The sequence below is a fragment of the Balaenoptera ricei genome, chromosome X (assembly GCF_028023285.1).
Source record: "Balaenoptera ricei isolate mBalRic1 chromosome X, mBalRic1.hap2, whole genome shotgun sequence".
Classification (NCBI taxonomy): Eukaryota; Metazoa; Chordata; class Mammalia; order Artiodactyla; family Balaenopteridae; genus Balaenoptera; species Balaenoptera ricei.
Genome location: NC_082660.1, coordinates 121,022,241 through 121,041,374, shown reverse-complemented (window position 1 = coordinate 121,041,374; position 19,134 = coordinate 121,022,241). Strand labels below are relative to the sequence as shown.

General features: G+C 42.6%; 1 protein-coding gene across 4 annotated transcripts in view; it reads left to right on the top strand.

Annotated features, from left to right (window-relative positions):
* ARHGEF6 (Rac/Cdc42 guanine nucleotide exchange factor 6) overlaps positions 1-19,134 on the top strand; it is a 102,812-nt gene that overhangs the window by 24,948 nt on the left and 58,730 nt on the right. For all 4 annotated transcript variants that reach the window (XM_059910167.1, XM_059910166.1, XM_059910169.1 and 1 more), the window contains 3 exons: positions 4,154-4,238; positions 6,409-6,533; positions 7,994-8,195. In XM_059910167.1, the coding sequence (XP_059766150.1) occupies positions 4,154-4,238; positions 6,409-6,533; positions 7,994-8,195 (412 nt within the window). The remainder of the gene's footprint in view (positions 1-4,153; positions 4,239-6,408; positions 6,534-7,993; positions 8,196-19,134) is intronic.

The following is a 19,134-nucleotide window of genomic DNA, read 5'->3' as shown; positions in this document are numbered from 1 at the left end:
GCACTTTCATGTGTATTTTTATTGGTTCCATCACTTTCTTGCTTTGTGACTTAACTACTTACTCTGAGTCACTGTTTACCAATCTATAAAATGGGGGAAATAATTGTACCCACATTACAGGCTTGCTTGGAGAATCAAGGGCAATGAAGACTCCAAGCATGGTGTCAGCATGTAGCGCATAGCAAGGGCTCGGTGAGTCCGGGAATCGTAGCTGTTAAGATTACCAAGTGGCTGGGGGGAGTGTCTTCTCCTGTGCTTCCTTGCTTTTCTCAGTTTAGGGAAAATGTCATAAAATAGCATACATGTTGAAACTGAAAACTCCTCCAAAAAGGATCTATTTGTAAAGCCATATAAATATTAACTTCTGTGCAGCTTATACTGGCAGATCCCCAACGGTTCAGAATTAACACCTGGTGTTTAGTGGATGGAAAATAGGTTTTGCTGTCATTGTGGATCTCCAAAATGGAAGAATGTGGGGATACGTTTAAAAATGAAATGCCTTGTCTGATTTCAGCTGCCGATGTAGGATTAGACCTTAGGCTGGCTCTATGTAAATACTTAAACAAAAAAAATCTTGAATGAACTTTAATCCTTGTCTCTCCTATTGCTTACCCAACGTAAAGTAAATGTTTTTTTGTCGTTGTTATACTTGAACCTTGCCTCATCCCACTGCAGGCGTGGGACCTTGAAACCATCGAGCTGTAGTCTAAGAAGCAATCCTTTCTTTCCTGTCTGCCTCACAGTAGTGGTAAATGGAGGGAGGGAATCCTGCTGTTCATCTGACCTTCACAGATCCAACTGGAACTAAGCAGCTAATTTCTGCACCAAAATAGGAATCAAGAAAGTTCAGCTAATCTGGGACTCAGTTTCATACCAGAGACACTAAACAAGAGAGTGAGGCTTGCACAGAGTATAGGGAGATGAGTGTCATCGGGGCTTTGTATTGTGAAATCGCCTAACGGCGTCAAAGTACAAATTTGCGTTACTTTTTAACCATCCCACTGCTTTGCAGATAGAAAAGGGGAATTGGTTCTCCATTTTGCACGTATAAATGATTGGGATTAGGCCTAGGCAAGTGGCTTGTATTGGAATCTACTTCTCTTTGCTCTCCCCGCACCCTCTCCATGCTGGGGGAATCTCCCTTGCTTTTTCCCAGTTGGGCGCCAGTGCCCTTAGTTTTTCTCCACATCATCATCTCTAAACTTGGTCTCACACCTCTCGTTTCCACTAAGATGTAAAAGACTGATAACAGCTGAAAGTATTGCACTCCCTCCAAATAATATTTCCATTTTAGTAGGTGACCAATCTCAAGTGCATGGAAGAAAGGTCTGGGGTGGAATGTTCGGTACCGTTCCATGTGAGGCTTGTGAGGGTGCAGTGCCGTAGAGGGCGTTCATGGTTCTATCTAACCTTCCATCTGCTCGGAAATCATAACCCTCAGGCATTGCCTTCTCTGCTAGTCCCGAGAGGCCTCTTCCAACTTCTTCGTATGTAGTTCCGAGTGCTTCAGAACAGCATCTGTGGGTAAATTCTAGTGTATTGAGGTTTTCTAAAAAGGGAACTGTGTATAGTGCAGGCAGCTTCCCTCAAGCAGACACAGTGCCTCTTGTTGATGCACGTTTCATTTTCTGATCAGTTTATTTGTTCTCAGATTCAGCCAAGTACCAATACAACTGAAGACCAGGGAAGTCCAACGTTTGCATTTTAGATTGTAGCGTTCAGGAACATATTTGGATTGTAGTGTCATTTAACTCTTTAGTAATATCGACATTCCCCCTTTGCTAGAAGTGTATTAGTGTTTTATTTTTAGATGTGATTGGGCTCTTCAGTCATTTTAAGTTTGAATGCAAAGCATTCATTGATTAAATGAATAAAGAGTGTGGGGACTTCCCTGGTGGCGCAGTGGTTAAGAATCCGCCTACCAATGCAGGGGACATGGGTTCGAGCCCTGGTCCGGGAAGATCCCACATGCCGTGGAACAACTAAGCCCGTGCGCCACAACTACTGAGCCTGCACTCTAGAGCCTGCGAGCCACAACTACTGAAGCCCGTGTGCCACAACTACTGAAGCCCGTGTGCCACAACTACTGAAGCCCGTGCATGCCTAGAGCCCGTGCTCCGCAACAAGAGAAGCCACCGCAATGAGAAGCCCGCGCACCGCAACCAAGAACAACCCCGGCTCGCCGCAAATAGAGAAAGCCCTCGTGCGGCAACAAAGACCCACCACAGCCAAAAATAAATAAATAAATAAATTTATTAAAAAAAAAAAGAGTTGTAAGTCTCAGAAGGGGCACACATTTGCATATATTGTTTATACTGATGCCCCCCCTAAATTTGAAAAAAAATAGATACTCTATATTTTCATTCGAGAGACAGATTTTAGGTCTTCTAGAATATGTACACCAAGAAGATAAAATTGGGTCTTGACGCGGCTCCCAGAAAACATGAGGATTAGAAATGGAACAAATGTCTCTACCTGATGGGAAGACAGATCCTTCAAAATCTTAGGCTCATTACCAACCATGTCCCATGTGCAAAGGTACATTTTATTCCCATCACCACATTGGGGGGAAAAAAGGATGCAAACTTCTAGACATCCTGGAATGAAATGTTTTTTGAAGGTGTATTTCCATCCAGAAGGTGGGCATCTGGTTACCTATAGATATATATAGATTGGCATCATTGGCTGGCAGATTAATAGGTTGTGCCTGTGCTTGAGCATACTTCTCGTTTCAAATACACGTTTATGAGACTAGAAGACACCTCCATACATTTTAAAACATTGAATACATTTTAATTTTTATATTTTTAAAAATTTTAATTTTTTTTACTGAAGTATAGTTGATTTACAGTGTTTCAGGTGTACAGCAAAGTGATTCAGTTATATATCTATATATCTATTCTTTTTCAGATTCTTTTCCATTATAGGTTATTACAAGATATTGAATACATTTTATTTTATTTTTTTAAACATTTATTTTATTTTTTAATTAATTTATTTTTATTTTATTTATTTTATTTTTGGCTGCGTTGGGTCTTCATTGCTGCATGAGGGCTTTTCTCTGGTTTGGTGAGCGGGGGCTACTCTCATTGCGGTGTGCAGGCTTCGCATTGTGGTGGCTTCTCTTGTTGGGAGCATGGGCTCTAGGCACGGGGGCTTCAGTAGTTGTGGCACGTGGGCTCAGTCGTTGTGGCTCGTGGGCTCTAGAGTGCAGGCTCAGTAGTTGTGGCGCATGGGCTTAGTTGTTCCGCGACATGTGGGATCTTCCCGGACCAGGGCTCGAACCCGTGTCCGCTGCATTGGCAGGCGGATTCTTAACCACTGCGCCACCAGGGAAGCCCTGAATACATTTTTAAATTTACAATTGTCTTTCAAATAACAACTGCTTGGTATCTTCCCTAGGGACAGTGGGATATCAGAATGATGGTTGTGACAGGCCAAGTGAAATATTGTATTTCTTTAACGTTTTGCTGCTGGCAGTTGAGTAATACCAGGAAGGTCAGAGGTCGTATCTGGAAAAGTCACCTAAGGCCAGGAAGAACCTATAGGCTCAGGCCACCCAAGGGTCAAATCCATGAAGATGAGCTGAGAGGGGCAAGGTCAAGGGGCAGAAAACGGGCATTGAGGCTGGGAGCAAGAGGCAGGCCTGGGCAGAAAGTTGGGCGACATGGAGTTGGGACCCAGTGGGTGGCCTTGGGGAGGATGGGCAGCAGAGAGGAAGGCCCTGAAGACAGTGCCCTGGCTGAGAACAGTGAATAAACTGTACAGAGGAAAGCGTGTCGCAAAGGCTTCCCCTCCTTCTGTAGGTGATGGGCATTGACTGTAACCCAGCACAGAGTTTCCAGTAACTGGGCTGAGAGTATTGATGGGCTCAGGTCAGAAGAGCAGGTCTGTGCATTTCCTAGTGGGCCCTGGACTCGGCGTGGCTCTCATTTCCCATTACTGCTTCTCTCTGACTCACTGATGGCCCGCCACATGTCATTAGGCGGCTCAGCTGCTGCTTTCATTTCTCCCCAAAGGTATACAGAGGTTTGGGTCTTGGCTTTTACATTTTTTTTTCTCCTGAGAGCTAGAGGAAGTGGCCTTCTGATAGTTTGGTTTGTTGAGTTGAATACTTACAGCGTCTTAACAGTTTCAATTTCCTTTCTCATAGATATTTGATCCTGATGACCTTCATGCAGGGGTCAATTTCTCCAAGGTTCTGAGCACTCTTTTAGCTGTCAACAAAGCAACAGAAGGTAAGTAGGGCTTGGGACAGATGGGTTCTGGGAGACACATTTGGGTTCACATGTCTCTGATTACCCTAGGAGCCAACTATCTATGGCCAGGATTGTGTGATTGGGGCAGACTTCTCTCCTCCCCCTAAAGAAACACTGATGGGTGCCAGATACTTTAATCTGTCATAGTTTAGGATTTAAACATAACTGTCACAGAGGTTATTCTAATGCCCTTAATATAATAAGAACCAAGAAACAATTTCTTTCAACGCTATTGAATAGGCAACGGAGTATAACAAGACAGAAAATAAAAAGGAAAAAAGATCAGTTCCCTTTTTCATAAAGTTTACAAAATGCAGCCGTTACTTCCCTTTGCCTGCCAGAGACATATTTTTTCTCATAGTTTTCTGTATGTCTTTGTCCATGTTAAGGAACCCTTCAGTAACCTTGCACTGGAAATGAAACCTCAGGTTCATAGTGAGTGAAAAGAACATCATTTATTTAAATGTTTAGTATCCATCACGTTGGCGGAATGAAATATAAATCCTAGTAAATGCGAAGCAAATGATGACAACCTTAAAGTATAACTTCATTCCTTCCGTGATATAGTATCTTACCTACAGCTGGGCAGGAATAACCATAGTTAAAATGTGTTGAGCCCTTACCATGGGTCTCGGCTGTCCTAAGAGCCATCGGTGGTCTCATTCAATCTTTGAAACAAGCCTGGGAGTAGGTGTTAGTATTAGGTCCGTATTACAGATAAGGAAAGTCAGGCCCACAGTGGCCCAAGTAGAAAGTAAGCAGCAGACCTGGGATTCAGACCCACATCTGACCCACTCCAGAGCCCTGATGCTCCATCACGGGTCCTGATGCTCAAACCGTTGGAGAGTCAACAGGCTGTGTGCCCAGCACTGCCAGGTGCTACAAAGGAAGTGTAAGACTTGGTCCCTGCCCTGGAGAAAATTACCGTCTATTTAGGGAGACTCAACTTACCCACGTGGAACAATGAGAGAACAAGAACAGACAATATAATCAAGTGCCAAATAGGCTGGAGCATCTAGGAAGCTATCGAGTAATTATAGTTTTAGTCAAAAGAGCTGTATATAATAGCAATAAATGTAAAAATACGTCTCTGAAGTTGTTCTTTTGCTCTCTGGAAGAAAATGCTTTGGAGCTATTGCAAGGCGTATAGCAGAAAGTACAGCTAATTCAAGTAACTATATTTAACACACATGACAACTATCCAGTTCTGGGCAGGGGGGATCGTATAATTCGAACATTATGCCATACAAATTATATGTTCCTTTGCCAAACTCTCCTAGCAAGTTTTACAGTCTCTTCCCTTGCCATAGATATTTATAAAATACAAGGAGGTGAAAGTTAAAACCCACAGCATCAAGGAAATTACTTGGATACTGAGCTTGTCGCCTCGGGAATGTTTGGGCTTTAGACTTTTGCAGTTTATATCTTTTAAAAATAAATGGAGAGGAAAAGAACCCTCATTTGAATTTGTCAGGAAGCCAGCTGCTGCCTTTAGTACGGCTCTCGGCACACTGAAAACACCCAGCTCGGCGCTGGGCTGATCGAATTTCACAAGGTTTCAAGCAAGAGAAGACTCTTGAGTTTGATTTTTTTAAAGAAATAATTCCAGTATCAAGATTGCATCTTTCTCAAACACACTTTCTCTCTCATTCTCATTCTCCCCACCCCTTCCCCCAGGCATAAGAGGGATTTTACATTATATGTGCCACACAGACTGTTCCATGTGAGGAAGAAAAGAACCACTCAGTTATAGGCCAAAAAACAAAGCGAGAAATTTGAAATATTTCAAAGTAATAAGAGCCACAAACAGCTGTTTGGTACCCAATATAGTTCTGCCTGGGCTAACAGGGCATACTGTTGCAACGGGTTCAGGAGGGAAGAGTTGTAGGGAAATGGGTTAAGAGAAAATGTGGTTCTGTCGCTGTTTTTCATTCTACTGGAGAGCAATGGCCAGTAAGGTTAAGAAAAAGAAGTTGGCCACCAAAAAGGGAGGGGGTGGGAATGAAATAAGCTCGGCATGTTCATCATAAAACAGTTAGAATTATGATCAGGGTGCCTTTGATAATGTCCCGTGAAAGATAATATTAAGCTGTAGATGTTTTTCTGACACAAGGGGTTCTCTTTACGGTGCCTTTTCCTCTTTTCACAGATCAGCTCTCAGAAAGGCCATGTGGACGTTCCTCTTCTCTTAGCGCTGCTAATAGTTCTCAGACAAACCCACAGGGAGCAGTTTCTAGCACAGCTCCAGGGCTGCAAAGGCAGTCAAAGCCAGTGGTAAGTCTGGTCCCCAATTCCCCCTGCCTGTTTTAAAATTTGTAAACTTCGATTGCTATCTCGGTTACATCTCCATAGGTGGTGACATAGCCATCCTGTTGTTTGGGGCGTTGTGAGAAAACGAATTTGGAACCTCGCCCCAATTCAGGCTGGCCCATGGGCACAAATCAAAGGCATGTGGGGCAGAGAGTCTGAAAATTGGGGTTGAAGCCCCAAAGTCCTGTCCCTTTCTGGAACTGAGCAACTGAGAATGCTAATTCAAATGTCAGTCATTAGGGCGACTTCCGGAGGGAAGTTTGCTGTTATTTCCCCTCTCCCCTCCACCCCGCCCCGGCTTATTAGGAGAACTAAATAGTGCCTGGCATATAGAAGGCAATCAATGTATATTACTTGCTCTCATCATTGCCACTGTCATTTCCTTTTTCTCTTTGCATTCCTATTGAGCCCAGGACGAGCTCCTATATTGGGATAGCTCGGTTATCTTTGCATTTGGTCTTAATGGGAGCTTTCATTTGGGAGGGAGCGCCCTAGCTTCTGCTCTTTTGAGACCTTTATTCCTTGTCAAAATCCACCCACTTGCTTTAAGCCATCATGAGCTATTACTTCCAAAGTACTTTAATTACTTCCAAAGCACTTAATCTTTTGAGATTGCAGATCTCTTTCAGAAGCTGATGAACACTTTATGGTTCCATACCCCTTGGGCCCTCTCAAATTGTATGCAAAATCTCCTGTATGTGAACTTAACTGGTCTGTGTTTTGGGTCAAGGCTTATTGTGCTATCAGCTTCTCAAAGGGACATGTGACAGGTTAAGAACTCCAGACTTAGGTAACTGTGGGATATTTGATCTTTGCATATGACTAAGTCTTAGACAATTTAAGATATTCTTAGTAATTGGAAGGGGGAGGCAGATTTTATGAGAGGAGGTTAGTACCTAATCTTGGTCACATAATTATGTAAGACTTCGGGTGTTGGGTAGAGGCAGAGTGGGATAGTTTATGACTCTACTTTGTTTCCTGGCTCATTTAAATAAGTATCTTTTGGGACTTCCCTGGCAATCCAGTGGTTAGGACTCTGAGCTTCCACTGCAAGGGGCCTGGGTTCGATCCCTGGTCGGGGAACTAAGATCCCTGCAAGCCGAGCGGCGTGGCCAAAAAAAAAAAGAAGTATCTTTAGATAATTGGTGGGGGAGAAGGAAATAAAAGCTATGACCCCCTCCAAAATACACATTCTCACAAATGCAAAAGTTTGCCTACAATTTTGAGGGCTTTATTAATCCCCTTCCCCTCATTCCCCCAAGGCCTACCCATGTTAGGCCCATTCCTAAGTTAAAAACTCAAGACTGAGATGGACCTGGGGTTTTATCCTTGGTCACCCTACTTTATTTGCCTAAATTCATAGAATATCTGCCCCTGCCTCATTGAGATGAGCGCCTAATCTGGTGTGACTTTTGTTTCTCCAGGAGATGACGGAAAATGGAAGTCACCAACTGATAGTAAAGGCGAGATTCAACTTTAAGCAGACTAATGAAGATGAACTGTCTGTCTGTAAAGGGGACATCATTTATGTCACTAGAGTTGAAGAAGGAGGCTGGTGGGAAGGCACATTAAATGGGAGAACAGGCTGGTTCCCTAGTAATTATGTCCGAGAAATTAAATCCAGTGGTAAGTCAATCTTTTCAAAGCTTTTTTGACTGCGACTCTTGTACTTTCTTGGTCTTCGGACCAAAAATCTTGTAGTTTTCATCGGTTAACAGAATTGTTTGTACTTGTATGTGTATGTCAAAAATAAGACGAGAACAGAACTGGGAAAAAAATCTATGATTAGATATCTTGAAACCAAGTTGTACTTAGACTACATCAAGGCAGCAAAACCTAAAAAAGCAAAAGAATTCAAAGCTCAGACAACTGTTCCACCTTAACTATGTCCCCTTCTGTCTACTAATTCTAGCCCGTGTAATATAGTACAAAGCCCTTCCCGCTACTCTAAGAATCACCATGGCAGAATACAACAATAAGAGAGGCCATGTGCTAACTTCCTTTTTTAGCCCTAAGCTCTTTGAGCAAACCTAACTCTAAATGTCTCAGAGATGTGTAGGAGAAATACTAATCATAGGACTGCAGGAAGCTGTCTGGCCACTTTGATTCTGAAAAAGATTGCCCTTAACTCATTAATGATACCCAGAGAATGCAATCTAATCACTCATCAGTAATCTTTCTAGAACTTTCTTGGGTAACGTACTTGCCTTTTATTATTTAAGAAACTAGATCCTGGGCTTCCCTGGTGGCGCAGTGGTTAAGAGTCCACCTGCCGATGCAGGGGACATGGGTTCAAGCCCTGGTCCGGGAAGATCCCACATGCCACGGAGCAACTAAGCCCGTGCGCCACAACTACTGAGCCTGCGCTCTAGAGCCCACAAGCCACAACTATGGAAGCCCACATGCCTAGAGCCCATGCTCCGCAACAAGAGAAGCCACCGCAATGAGAAGCCCGTGCACCGCAATGAAGAGTAGCCCCCGTTCGCCACAACTAGAGAAAGCCTGCGTGCAGCAACGAAGACCCACCACAGCCAAAAATAAATAAATAAAATAAATTAATTAATTAAAAAAAAAGAAGAAACTAGGTCCTGCCTATATTTAAAAAAAAATCCCTAGCATTATGAAAATGTCATGATACAGATAAAATAAGGTTCAGTTATTCACATTATTAAATCTCTTCACTCTTCAAAGCTATTTACCCAAGGGCTCCTTTTAAGTAGTTAGCACCTCAGTATATTTTTTCCTTTGGTTAATGTCTTTATTGCTTTCTTTAAAAAATAAATTTATTTATTTATTTATTTATTTATTTTTATTCATTTATTTTTGGCTGCGTTGGGTCTTTGTTGCTGTGTGCGGGCTTTCTCTAGTTGCGACGAGGGGGGACTACTCTTTGTTGAGGGGGCTTCTCTTGTTGCGGAGCACGGGCTCTAGGCGCATGGGCTTCAGTAGTTGTGGCATGTGGGCTCAGTAGTTGTGGCTCGCGGGCTCTAGAGCGCAGGCTCAGTAGTTGTGGCGCACGGGCTTAGTTGCTCTGCGGCATGTGGGATCTTCCCGGACCAGGGATCGAACCCATGTCTCCTGCATTGGCAGGCAGATTCTTAACCACTGCGCCACCAGGGAAGTCCCTTTATTGCTTTTTTTAATGCCTCAAAATTGATACTATTATTTAATAAAATTATAGGCTTACTGTAAATAAGTTAAAACTTATAGAAATAGATAATGTAGATAATAAAAATTCCCCTCTCCTTCACCTCCTCCTCCAGATAACCACTGTGAGGAGCTTATCCCTAAAGCATTTGAGATAAAATTTAGTTTCACGCTTTTCTGTGTTGTGTGTTGGGTGAAGGTGGGGCATTTCCTTTAATGGAATAAGTGTTTAGTAACAGATTTGTAATTATATATGTATGTGTAGATGTCTTAGCAGTTTTTAATTCACTTGGCCAAAAAGTTCATTCGGGTTTTTCCGTTAGGCTGTTAAACGAAAAACCTGAACGAACTTTTTGGCTAATGCAATATTACTGGGAACCGAGACGTTTCTGTTGAGCCCTGAAGTATTTTCACAGGCTGTGCTTGAAATTTCCTTGGTTTTGATGATTTTCACAGCCAATTTTTACCCCTTGCTGCATCTTTCAATTGCTGTAATCTCGTTGTTAGGATCTCTAAATAATTTTACAGATTCACTCTAACTTGGCTCCATCTGTAAAACTAAAAGGAACAGCTCTTGCTTCCTGGCCTGGGAGTCCCAAGCATTGTTTGAGGGGTTGTGAGGGGCAGACAGACAGCACGCACTCCTTATAGTGTCCCTTATTGAGATGCCTTGTAGCCTTGTAGCGTATAGTCTGGCCCCTGCCTTGTGGACCGACTGCCCTGAGCTGTTTGTCCTGGTCTTTGGCCCCTTCCCTTAGAGCTTTACCTATACTCTCTTTGGTTTACAACTCACTTAAGAACTCACCTGGCAGCTTTCTGGCTCTGGTTTGAGCACCTAGGGAACCTAACCCTTAGAAGCATCCTATGCAACTGTCAAGGATAGGTCTGGCTTGCTGGGGCCGGGAAGCCTGCTCGTCAGGGAAGGCCTCAGACTGGAAGAATATGGACCATCTCTCACCTAGTTTATTGCAGTAGCTTCCTAACTGGCATCCCTGCTCCTGTCCTTGCCACCCCTGTAATCTAATTTAAACTCAGTAGATCCAGAATGATCCTTTCAAAGTGTAACTTGAGTAATATAATGGCTCCCCATCTCAAAAAGAGTAAAGGTCAAGGTCATTCCCAATAGCCTACAAGGCCCTCCAGGATTTGGCCTCTGGTGGCCCCTCTGGCCTTCTCTTTGACCTCTCTCCCCCTCACTCATCCCACTTCAACCACACTGGCCTCCTGGTTGCCTGTTTCAGACAGGCTCCTGCCTCTCCTGCTGTCCCTCCACCTGGAACGCTCTCCCCAGATATCAGCACGGCTGGTTCCCTTACCTACTTCAGGTCTTTGCTCACTCGTTGGCTTCATGGTAGCACCTTCCCCGGTCACCCAGGAGAAAATTGAACCCTATTCCCATTGCCCCTATCCTCCTTCCCTTTTGTAGGTTTTTGTTTACCATTTCTTTCTATCTAACATAGTGTACATTTACTTATTTATTTCATTTACCATCTGTATCCGACCATTAGAATGTAAGTACCACAAGGGCAGAGATGTTTTTTCTGTGTTGTTGGGCTCAGTAAATATTTGTAAAATCAATGAATATTGTGGGGCAGGTCATTCAATTCTTTTTTTTTTAAAATAAATTTATTTATTTATTTATTTTCCGCTGCATTGGGTCTTCGTTGCTATGCGCGGGCTTTCTCTTGTTGCGGCGAGTGGGGGCTACTCTTCGTTGCAGAGCATGGGCTCTAGGCATGTGGGCTTCAGTAGTTGTGACATGCAGGTCAGTAGTTGTGGCTCGCAGGCTCTAGAGTGCAGGCTCAGTAGTTGTGGCGCACGGGCTTAGCGGCACTGAGGCATGTGGGATCTTCCCGGACCAGGGATCAAAAGGTCATTCAATTCTGTTTAGCTTGTTCATTGAGCATCTCCTGGGTACTTGGTGGGGAGGGGGCTATAAAAATCTGTCCTCATGGACCCTGCCCCCAAGTAACTTACAGTCTAGTAGTCAAGATAGGTATGTACACAGCCAACCGTGACAGGATAGGACAGAGTCACACAGACAAAGCTCTACGTACGAAGCTGTTGGAGGAGTAAAGAAACGATGTGATTAACAATAACCTCAGAGGAAAAAAGCACTTGATTTGGGTCTTGAATGATGAAAAGAGGCTTATGATGGGCAGAAGGTTAGAAGGAGTCAGTAAGTTAAAGCTGGGAAGTAGGGAAGCATGGAGTGGGTGGTAGGAGGATTTGGGCTGAGGGTCTGGTGAGTGAAGAGAAGGGGTGGAGCCTTGAGCTGGAGCTACATTAAGAAGGGTGTCAATGACAAGCTGTAAGCAGGGGATTGCATGTGGTTTAGGGAGATCTTTCTAGTGGTGGTGTTGGGGCTGGATGGCAGGGAAGTGGTGGGGATAACCAATGAGGATGTGGGGAAACCAGTTAAGACTACTGCTGAGGTCCCAGCAATCCAGATAGTGGCGTGGGTGACTTTGGCGACAGTGGAGAGGAAGAGAAAGTGGATGGATGCAGTAGATATTGTGAAAATAGAATCAAGAAAACTGGCTGATAATCAGCTATGAGGAAAAGGGAAGAGGTGAGCATAACGCCAAGTCTAGGGGTCCAGCTTGATGGTGAGCTCCTTAAGGGCATGTGATGTCATCCACCTAGCCAGCCAGCAGAGGACTAGGATATCGGTCTCTGACCTGGGCACCGGTCAGGCACAGAAACCTAAGGCATGCCTCTTGCCCTCATGGTGTTCATAGTCTAGTGAGGGGAAGATCTCATTAGCATATTGAATGATAACTTCCAAATACAGGGTACTCTGGAGAGTGGTGAGTAGAAGAGGGGTGCCTAACTCATCCTGACATGTAGGTCAAAGGGAAATTATTCATCTTTGTATACCTTCCTGTCTCCATAGCGCCTAATGCAGTGCTTTAGACATACATGCTGAACTCCATTAATAGAGAAGATAGGAGAAGGGTGTGTGTGTGTGTGTGTGTGCGTGCGAAGAGCTGCAGATGAAACCAACAATGGACAGTATGAAGTGGTGGCTGATGAAGCTTCAAATACATAGCAGATCATCAGTGGACAGAGAACACTGTGGCTGGAGAGGTCGGGAGAGGCTTCCTGGAGGAGATAGGGCTTGAGCTGAACCCTCAAAGACACGGAGACTGTGTGGATAGGCCCAGAAGGACAATCTAAGTTGTAGTGATTGGTTGGGGAGATCAAAAACCATGAAGGAGCTGTGGTAGGTGAGCAGAGCGAGTTTAGGGGACCGTGGAAGAGATGAGCTAGGTGTAATGTAAAGGTCTTGCTGGGAAAGTAGGTGTCAGGTCTTTGCTGACTTGAATTCTTTCCCACCCAAGTCTTGCCTCCACAAAACAGTAAGCAGGCCAAAACCTACCTAGGATGCTGCTGAAGGACAATATAAATTGAATGTTGTGCTGTTTTATGCTTGGTCTAGAAAATACTTGTCAACTTTGGAATTTCTTTCCACAAAGTCCATATTGCTATGTAAGCTCAGGAAAGAAAATTTATTTTTAAAGAGTTAAAAAAAAATGATTTCTAAGTTAAATGCCTAGCTCAAAGAAACGAAACCTTCAATTTGCAGTTTTAAACCCCTCTGCCATACAACTGCTGGGTCCTTTATGAAGTTGAATCAGGCATGGAACCATCTGCTTACTATTGGGGCAGATGTGTAACACTGAGGTCACTCAAGTAGTCAGGAATTCTGACATACTTGTTCATGGTAGCCTGGGGTACCATTCAGGCTGATACTACAGGTTCTTTAGGATTGTCTTAGAAACCAAATGAAGCAACCCTAGCCCCAGACAGCCCTTAACCCTGCAGATGGCTGTGCCATGGAGAGCTGTGCAGTGTTTTCTTCCCTTGACAAGAGCATTTCATGCTCTGGAAGTTTGCCCTTGGGGAGTGGCCTTTTGCGTTTTAGATTCTACTGTAACTTTTGTCTAGAGATAATTATGGCCGAAGCCCTGGGGACAGCTTCTTCCTCTCTTCAGGAGGAGGTTGATTTCTGAGGACCTACAGAGCCACCAGTGTAATAGTGTAGAAAGTTAAGAAATAGAATATTTGAGTATAATGTTTTACACACACACACACACACACACACACACACAAACCTTTCAACATGAGCTTAAGACTGAAGATAGAGTAGGTTTTTGTGACCATGATGATAAAAGCCTCTCACCAAGGATGATGGAACCTGGACACTGGTGACATTAGGAAGCCCTTGTTACCAGTCAATTTCTTGTTACATGAGAAAAACCCTATTTTGACTAAAAATATTTTTTCAAGGATCTTCATGAAAAATGCCTGTATGAATAACTTAGTCATTATATAAACTACAGAAGATATATTAAGGGCCCTTGCTCCTTTATTTCATTTGAGTCAGATACATTATAAATAAGAAAATTAGCCATTTATCCAATTTTCAGTCCTTTTCTTCAAAATCAGTGGTAACTTGTAAATTAACTTGTTTATACATCAAAGTCATGTCTGCCACTACATCAGTAAGGTAGTAAATTATATCTCTCTTTTTAAAAAATTTTAATTAATTAATATTTTTGGCTGTGTTGGGTCTTCGTTGCTGCATACGGGCTTTCTCTAGTTGCAGTGAGCAGGGGCTACTCTTTGTTGCGGTGCGCAGGCTTCTCATTGCGGTGGCTTCTCTTGTTGTGGAGCACAGGCTCTAGGTGCACGGGCTTCAGTAGTTGTGGCACGCAGGCTCAGTAGTTGTGGCTCGCAGGCTCTAGAGCACAGGCTCAGTAGTTGTGGCGTATGGGCTTAGGGACTCCGCGGCATGTGGGATCTTCTCGAACCAGGGTTCAAACCTGTGTCCCCTGCATTGGCAGGCAGATTCTTAACCACTGCGCCACCAGGGAAGTCCCTATATCTCTTTTTTTATTTGTGTCTTTGTTACCGAGAGAGGCTACATGTTTTGTCAGGACTTTGCATTAAAATTTTCCTGGCAAAATGTCCATGCCAAGAAAATATTGAGGCAAGTATGATTGGATCAGATATTTTAAGCAAGTTCTGTTTTCTGCAACTAATTCAGTTAAGGGATCATTAAATCCTTCTAAAACTTCTTCTTCTCAGGTAAATGTAGATGTCAAGTGAGGGGATTAGGTAGATGGCTAATTAAATTTGTACTAAGGCAGATTAAGAAATGACTCTTCCTACTTATTAAAATCCAAAACTAGGATTGGGCTTTATATTTAGACTTCCTGTTTTAATCCTCTGGGTGTATCACATAGATGCTTCATGTCCAGAGAAAGCGAGTTATCACTAGATTTCTTTTTGACCTGTCACCACCAACAGGCATAGGAATCTGTACCTCAGCAAGGGAGGGGAATGAATTGAGAGTTAATGGGAAAGGGATCTTTACATCAGAATTAGGAGGGTTGGGCTTCCCTGGTGGCACAGTAGTTGAGAATCCGCCTGCCAATGCAGGTGACACGGGTTTGAGCCCTGGTCAGGGAAAATCCCACATGCCACGGAGCAACTAAGCCCGTGTGCCACAACTACTGAGCCCATGTGCCACAGCTGCTGAGGCCTGCGCACCTAGAGCCTGTGCTCTGCAACGGGAGAGGCCACCACAATAAGCCCGTGCACCGCAACGAAGAGTAGCCCCAAACCCCTGCTCGCCACAATTAGAAAAAGCCTGCATGCAGCAATGAAGACCCAACGCAGCCAAAAAAAAAAAAAAAAAGAAGAAAAAATTAGGAGGGTTTCTCTTTTTTTTTGGACATTTGTAACATTTTTTTATTGAAGTATAGTTGTATATATTATATAAGTTGATGTATAATATATATTATATAGTTGATGTATAATATTATATTACTATATAGTATTATAATGATAGGTATAATATATTAATAACATATTGTTAATATTATTATATTAATAATATATATAATATTATTATACCTATAATTATATCATATAATATATAGTTGATGTATAATATTATATACCTATACACCTATATTGTACAGGTGTACAATATAGTGATCCACAATTTTTAAAGGTTATACTCCATTTATAGTTATAAAATATTCGCTGTATTCCTCATGTTGTACAATATATCCTTGTAGCTTATTTTATACCTAATAGTTTGTACCTTTTAATCCCCTACTCCTATCTTGCCCCTCCACCCCCTCTCCTCACTGGTAACCACTAGTTCTCTATACTCGTGAGTCTGCTTCTTTTTTGTTATATTCACTAGTTTGTTATATTTTTTAGATTCCACATATAAGTCATATCATACAGTATTTGTCTTTCTCTGTCTGACTTATTTCACTTAGCATAATGCCCTAGGAAGGTTTCTTACGGCTATACCTGTGTGACACTGTTGTTGTTTGAGTTATGCTAAATAACCCATTTGAATTCTTCACTACATTGACTGATTTTTTTTTTCCACTGATTGAATTGAATTGACCAGTTTTTTAATGGCCTTAGAAACACCATGTAAAAGGTTTATGTTTTCATGTTAGGTCATATCGGGGAGGAAGAAATTTTCCTCTAACCCTTCTTGGTTCTTCTGTCTGGTCTGAGAACTAAGCCAATATGAGATATTAACAGGAGGAAATCCAAGTTTAATAACATGTATACATGGGAGAGACCCAGGAGAACTGAATAAGTTGCCAAAATGGTGAAACCCTCACCTTAAATACCAACTTCAGCTAAAGACAAAAGAGGATGTTGGGGGTAGGGGTTTGGGACTTCAAAGGGGCGGGAAGGCAATTGACATAGAGATGGAAAAGCAAATGTTTGGTAAATAAACGTTTGCCGGGCCAGACAGAGACAGTGGGACACAGAGTGGACTCTGATCTCTGAGAGTTGCCCCCTCACATCCAGCACATGTTCTTTGCATATGTCTCTGCTGATAGCTCTGTTCCAGAAACAGGCCCTCTACCTAAATTCTCTAGGCAGCTAAGGGGGTGGTGAAAAGAAAGACTTCCTGAGTCTTTAGAGCCTTGATTGTTTTCAGCTCGAAATAATCCACATGCCAAAGAGACATTTTGGGGTGGCAAATTTTGCTCCCCTCCCATCACTTTGAACCACCCCCAGGGACTGGACTTGTCTCCTCTGAACGTCCACATTCTTACTCCTTCTCTGCGTGTTGCCGAGGGTGGGTTTCAGCTAGGACTGCACGTGGTGGGAGTAGGCAGTGGTGGAGGGCAAAGTAGGTACAAGAGGCAAGAAACTGTCACTGAAACCTAGTGCTGGTGTTTTTCTCTTTGCATCCACCCCTTGAATTTTTTTCACGGGGCCAGTTGTTTGCAAGGACTACATTTTTGAAGACTTTCCAAGGTTGTCCTTCCAAATCTGACTTCCTTCTTCTCTTGGTATTGATTCCCCATCCTACACCAAGACTGCAGGGACAGCCAGACCTTCCAGCACTACGCTGAGTGAGAGTGGTGAGAGCAGGCATCATTGTCTTGTTCCTGATCTTAGGGGGAAAGTATTCAGCCTTAGGTCTTTCACTGCTAGTTAAGATGCTAGCTTTAGGGTTTTCGTAGATGCTCTTTATTGAGTTGGAGAAGTTCCTCTTTATTCCTTTTTTTTTCTGGAAGTTTTTTTTTTCTTGAATGGGTGTTGAATTTTGTCCTGTGCTTTTGCTGCATCGATTGCTATTATCATGTGATTTTTCTTTTTAGACTATTAGTACCATGGGTTTCACTGATTGATTTTTGAATATTTAACCAATATCCATGAGATGAATTCTATGGTATACAATTCTTTTAAAATATCACTGAATTCTATTTGTTAATTCTTTGTTAACGTTTTTTGCATCGAAATTCATGAGGGGTATGGGTCTGCGGTTTTCTTTTTTGTACTGTCTTGTCTGGTTTTGGTGTCAGTGTAATTAATAGTGACTTTATAAAATGAATTGGAAAGTGACCCCTTCTCTTTATTTTCTGTAAGAGATTGGGAATAATTGCTATGGCTTCTTCCTTAAACATTTGGTAGAACTCTCCACTGAAACCATATGGGCCTGGAGATTTCTTTTTTCCACAGTTTTAAATTTATAACTTCAATTTCCAGAATAATTATAAGGCTATTCAAATGGTGTATTTAATATTGGGTGAACTGTGGTAGTTTTGGTTTTCTGAGGAATTGCTCCATTTCATACCTAATTATCAAATTTATGTGTTTTAAGTTGTTCATGGTATTTCTTTATTATCTTTTGGGCATCTCCAGAGTCTGTAATGATATCCCCTACTTCACTCCTCCTATTGGTAATTTGTGTCTTCTCTCTTTTTTCCTCTGTCAGTCTTGCTAGAGGTTTGACAATTTTATTTTATTAAAATTTTTTTTTGCTGTAATATTTTTTTATTGAAGTGTAGTTGATTTACAGTATTGTGTTAGTTTCAGGTGTACAGCAAAGTGATTTGGTTATATGTATATATCTATATTCTTTTTTTTCGATTCTTTTCTGTTATAGGTTATTACAATATATTGAATATAGTCCCCTGTGCTATACAGTAAATCCTTTTTTTAATATATATTTTATTCACTTATTTATTTATGGCTGTGTTGGGTCTTTGTTGCTGCTGCGCGCAAGCTTTCTCTAGTTGCGGCGAGCGGGGGCTACTCTTCCTTGCGGTGTGTGGGCTTCACATTGCAGTGGCTTCTCTTGTTGCAGAGCACGGGCTGTAGGCGCAGCCTTCAGTAGTTGCAGCACGCAGGCTCAGTAGTTGTGGTGCACTGGCTTAGTTGCTCCGTGGCATGTGGGATCTTCTCGGACCAGGGCTCAAACCCTTGTCCCCTGCATTGGCAGGCGGATTCTTAACCACTGCGCCACCAGGGAAGTCCTACAGTAAATCCTTGTTAACAATTTTATTGATCTTATCAAAGCACCAGCTCTTTTTGCATCTTGTTCAGCCACCCAGGAATGTCCATGGCAGCCACTGTTTTCTTTCAATTCATGTTTCTCTGTTCTACTTCACATAGTTAACATTTTTTTTCAGTTACAGTGACCAGTTTCTGTGGCCTTTCCTTTCCTCTTCTGTCTTGGAGGGCTCTCCATTACTGTTTACCCTTCCTTTTGGCCTTGCTTTCAAAAGGTGGTCACATCTTGCTGGTTTCTCTAGAACGTTTCATTTTTATCAAGACTGGTTTACATCATAATTGCACAAAACAACCGAGTTCTAAGTAGCATTAAGGGTACATTGTAGAAAACTTGCCTAATAAAAAACTGAAAGAATTTGGTAACTGTCGATTTTGAATATGCCTACGAGTGCAAAACCATGGTGTGCTGGGGGGAACACCAGGCTGGGCAGTACAATACTTGGGTTCAATTCCTGACTCTGCCATTTGCAATCTCAAGTAATAGGCTGGGTGGCTCTGCAGTGCTCACATTTACCCAGTAAAGCCTTGTGAAGCCACCATGTGGATCCAGGCAGACCCTGAAGTT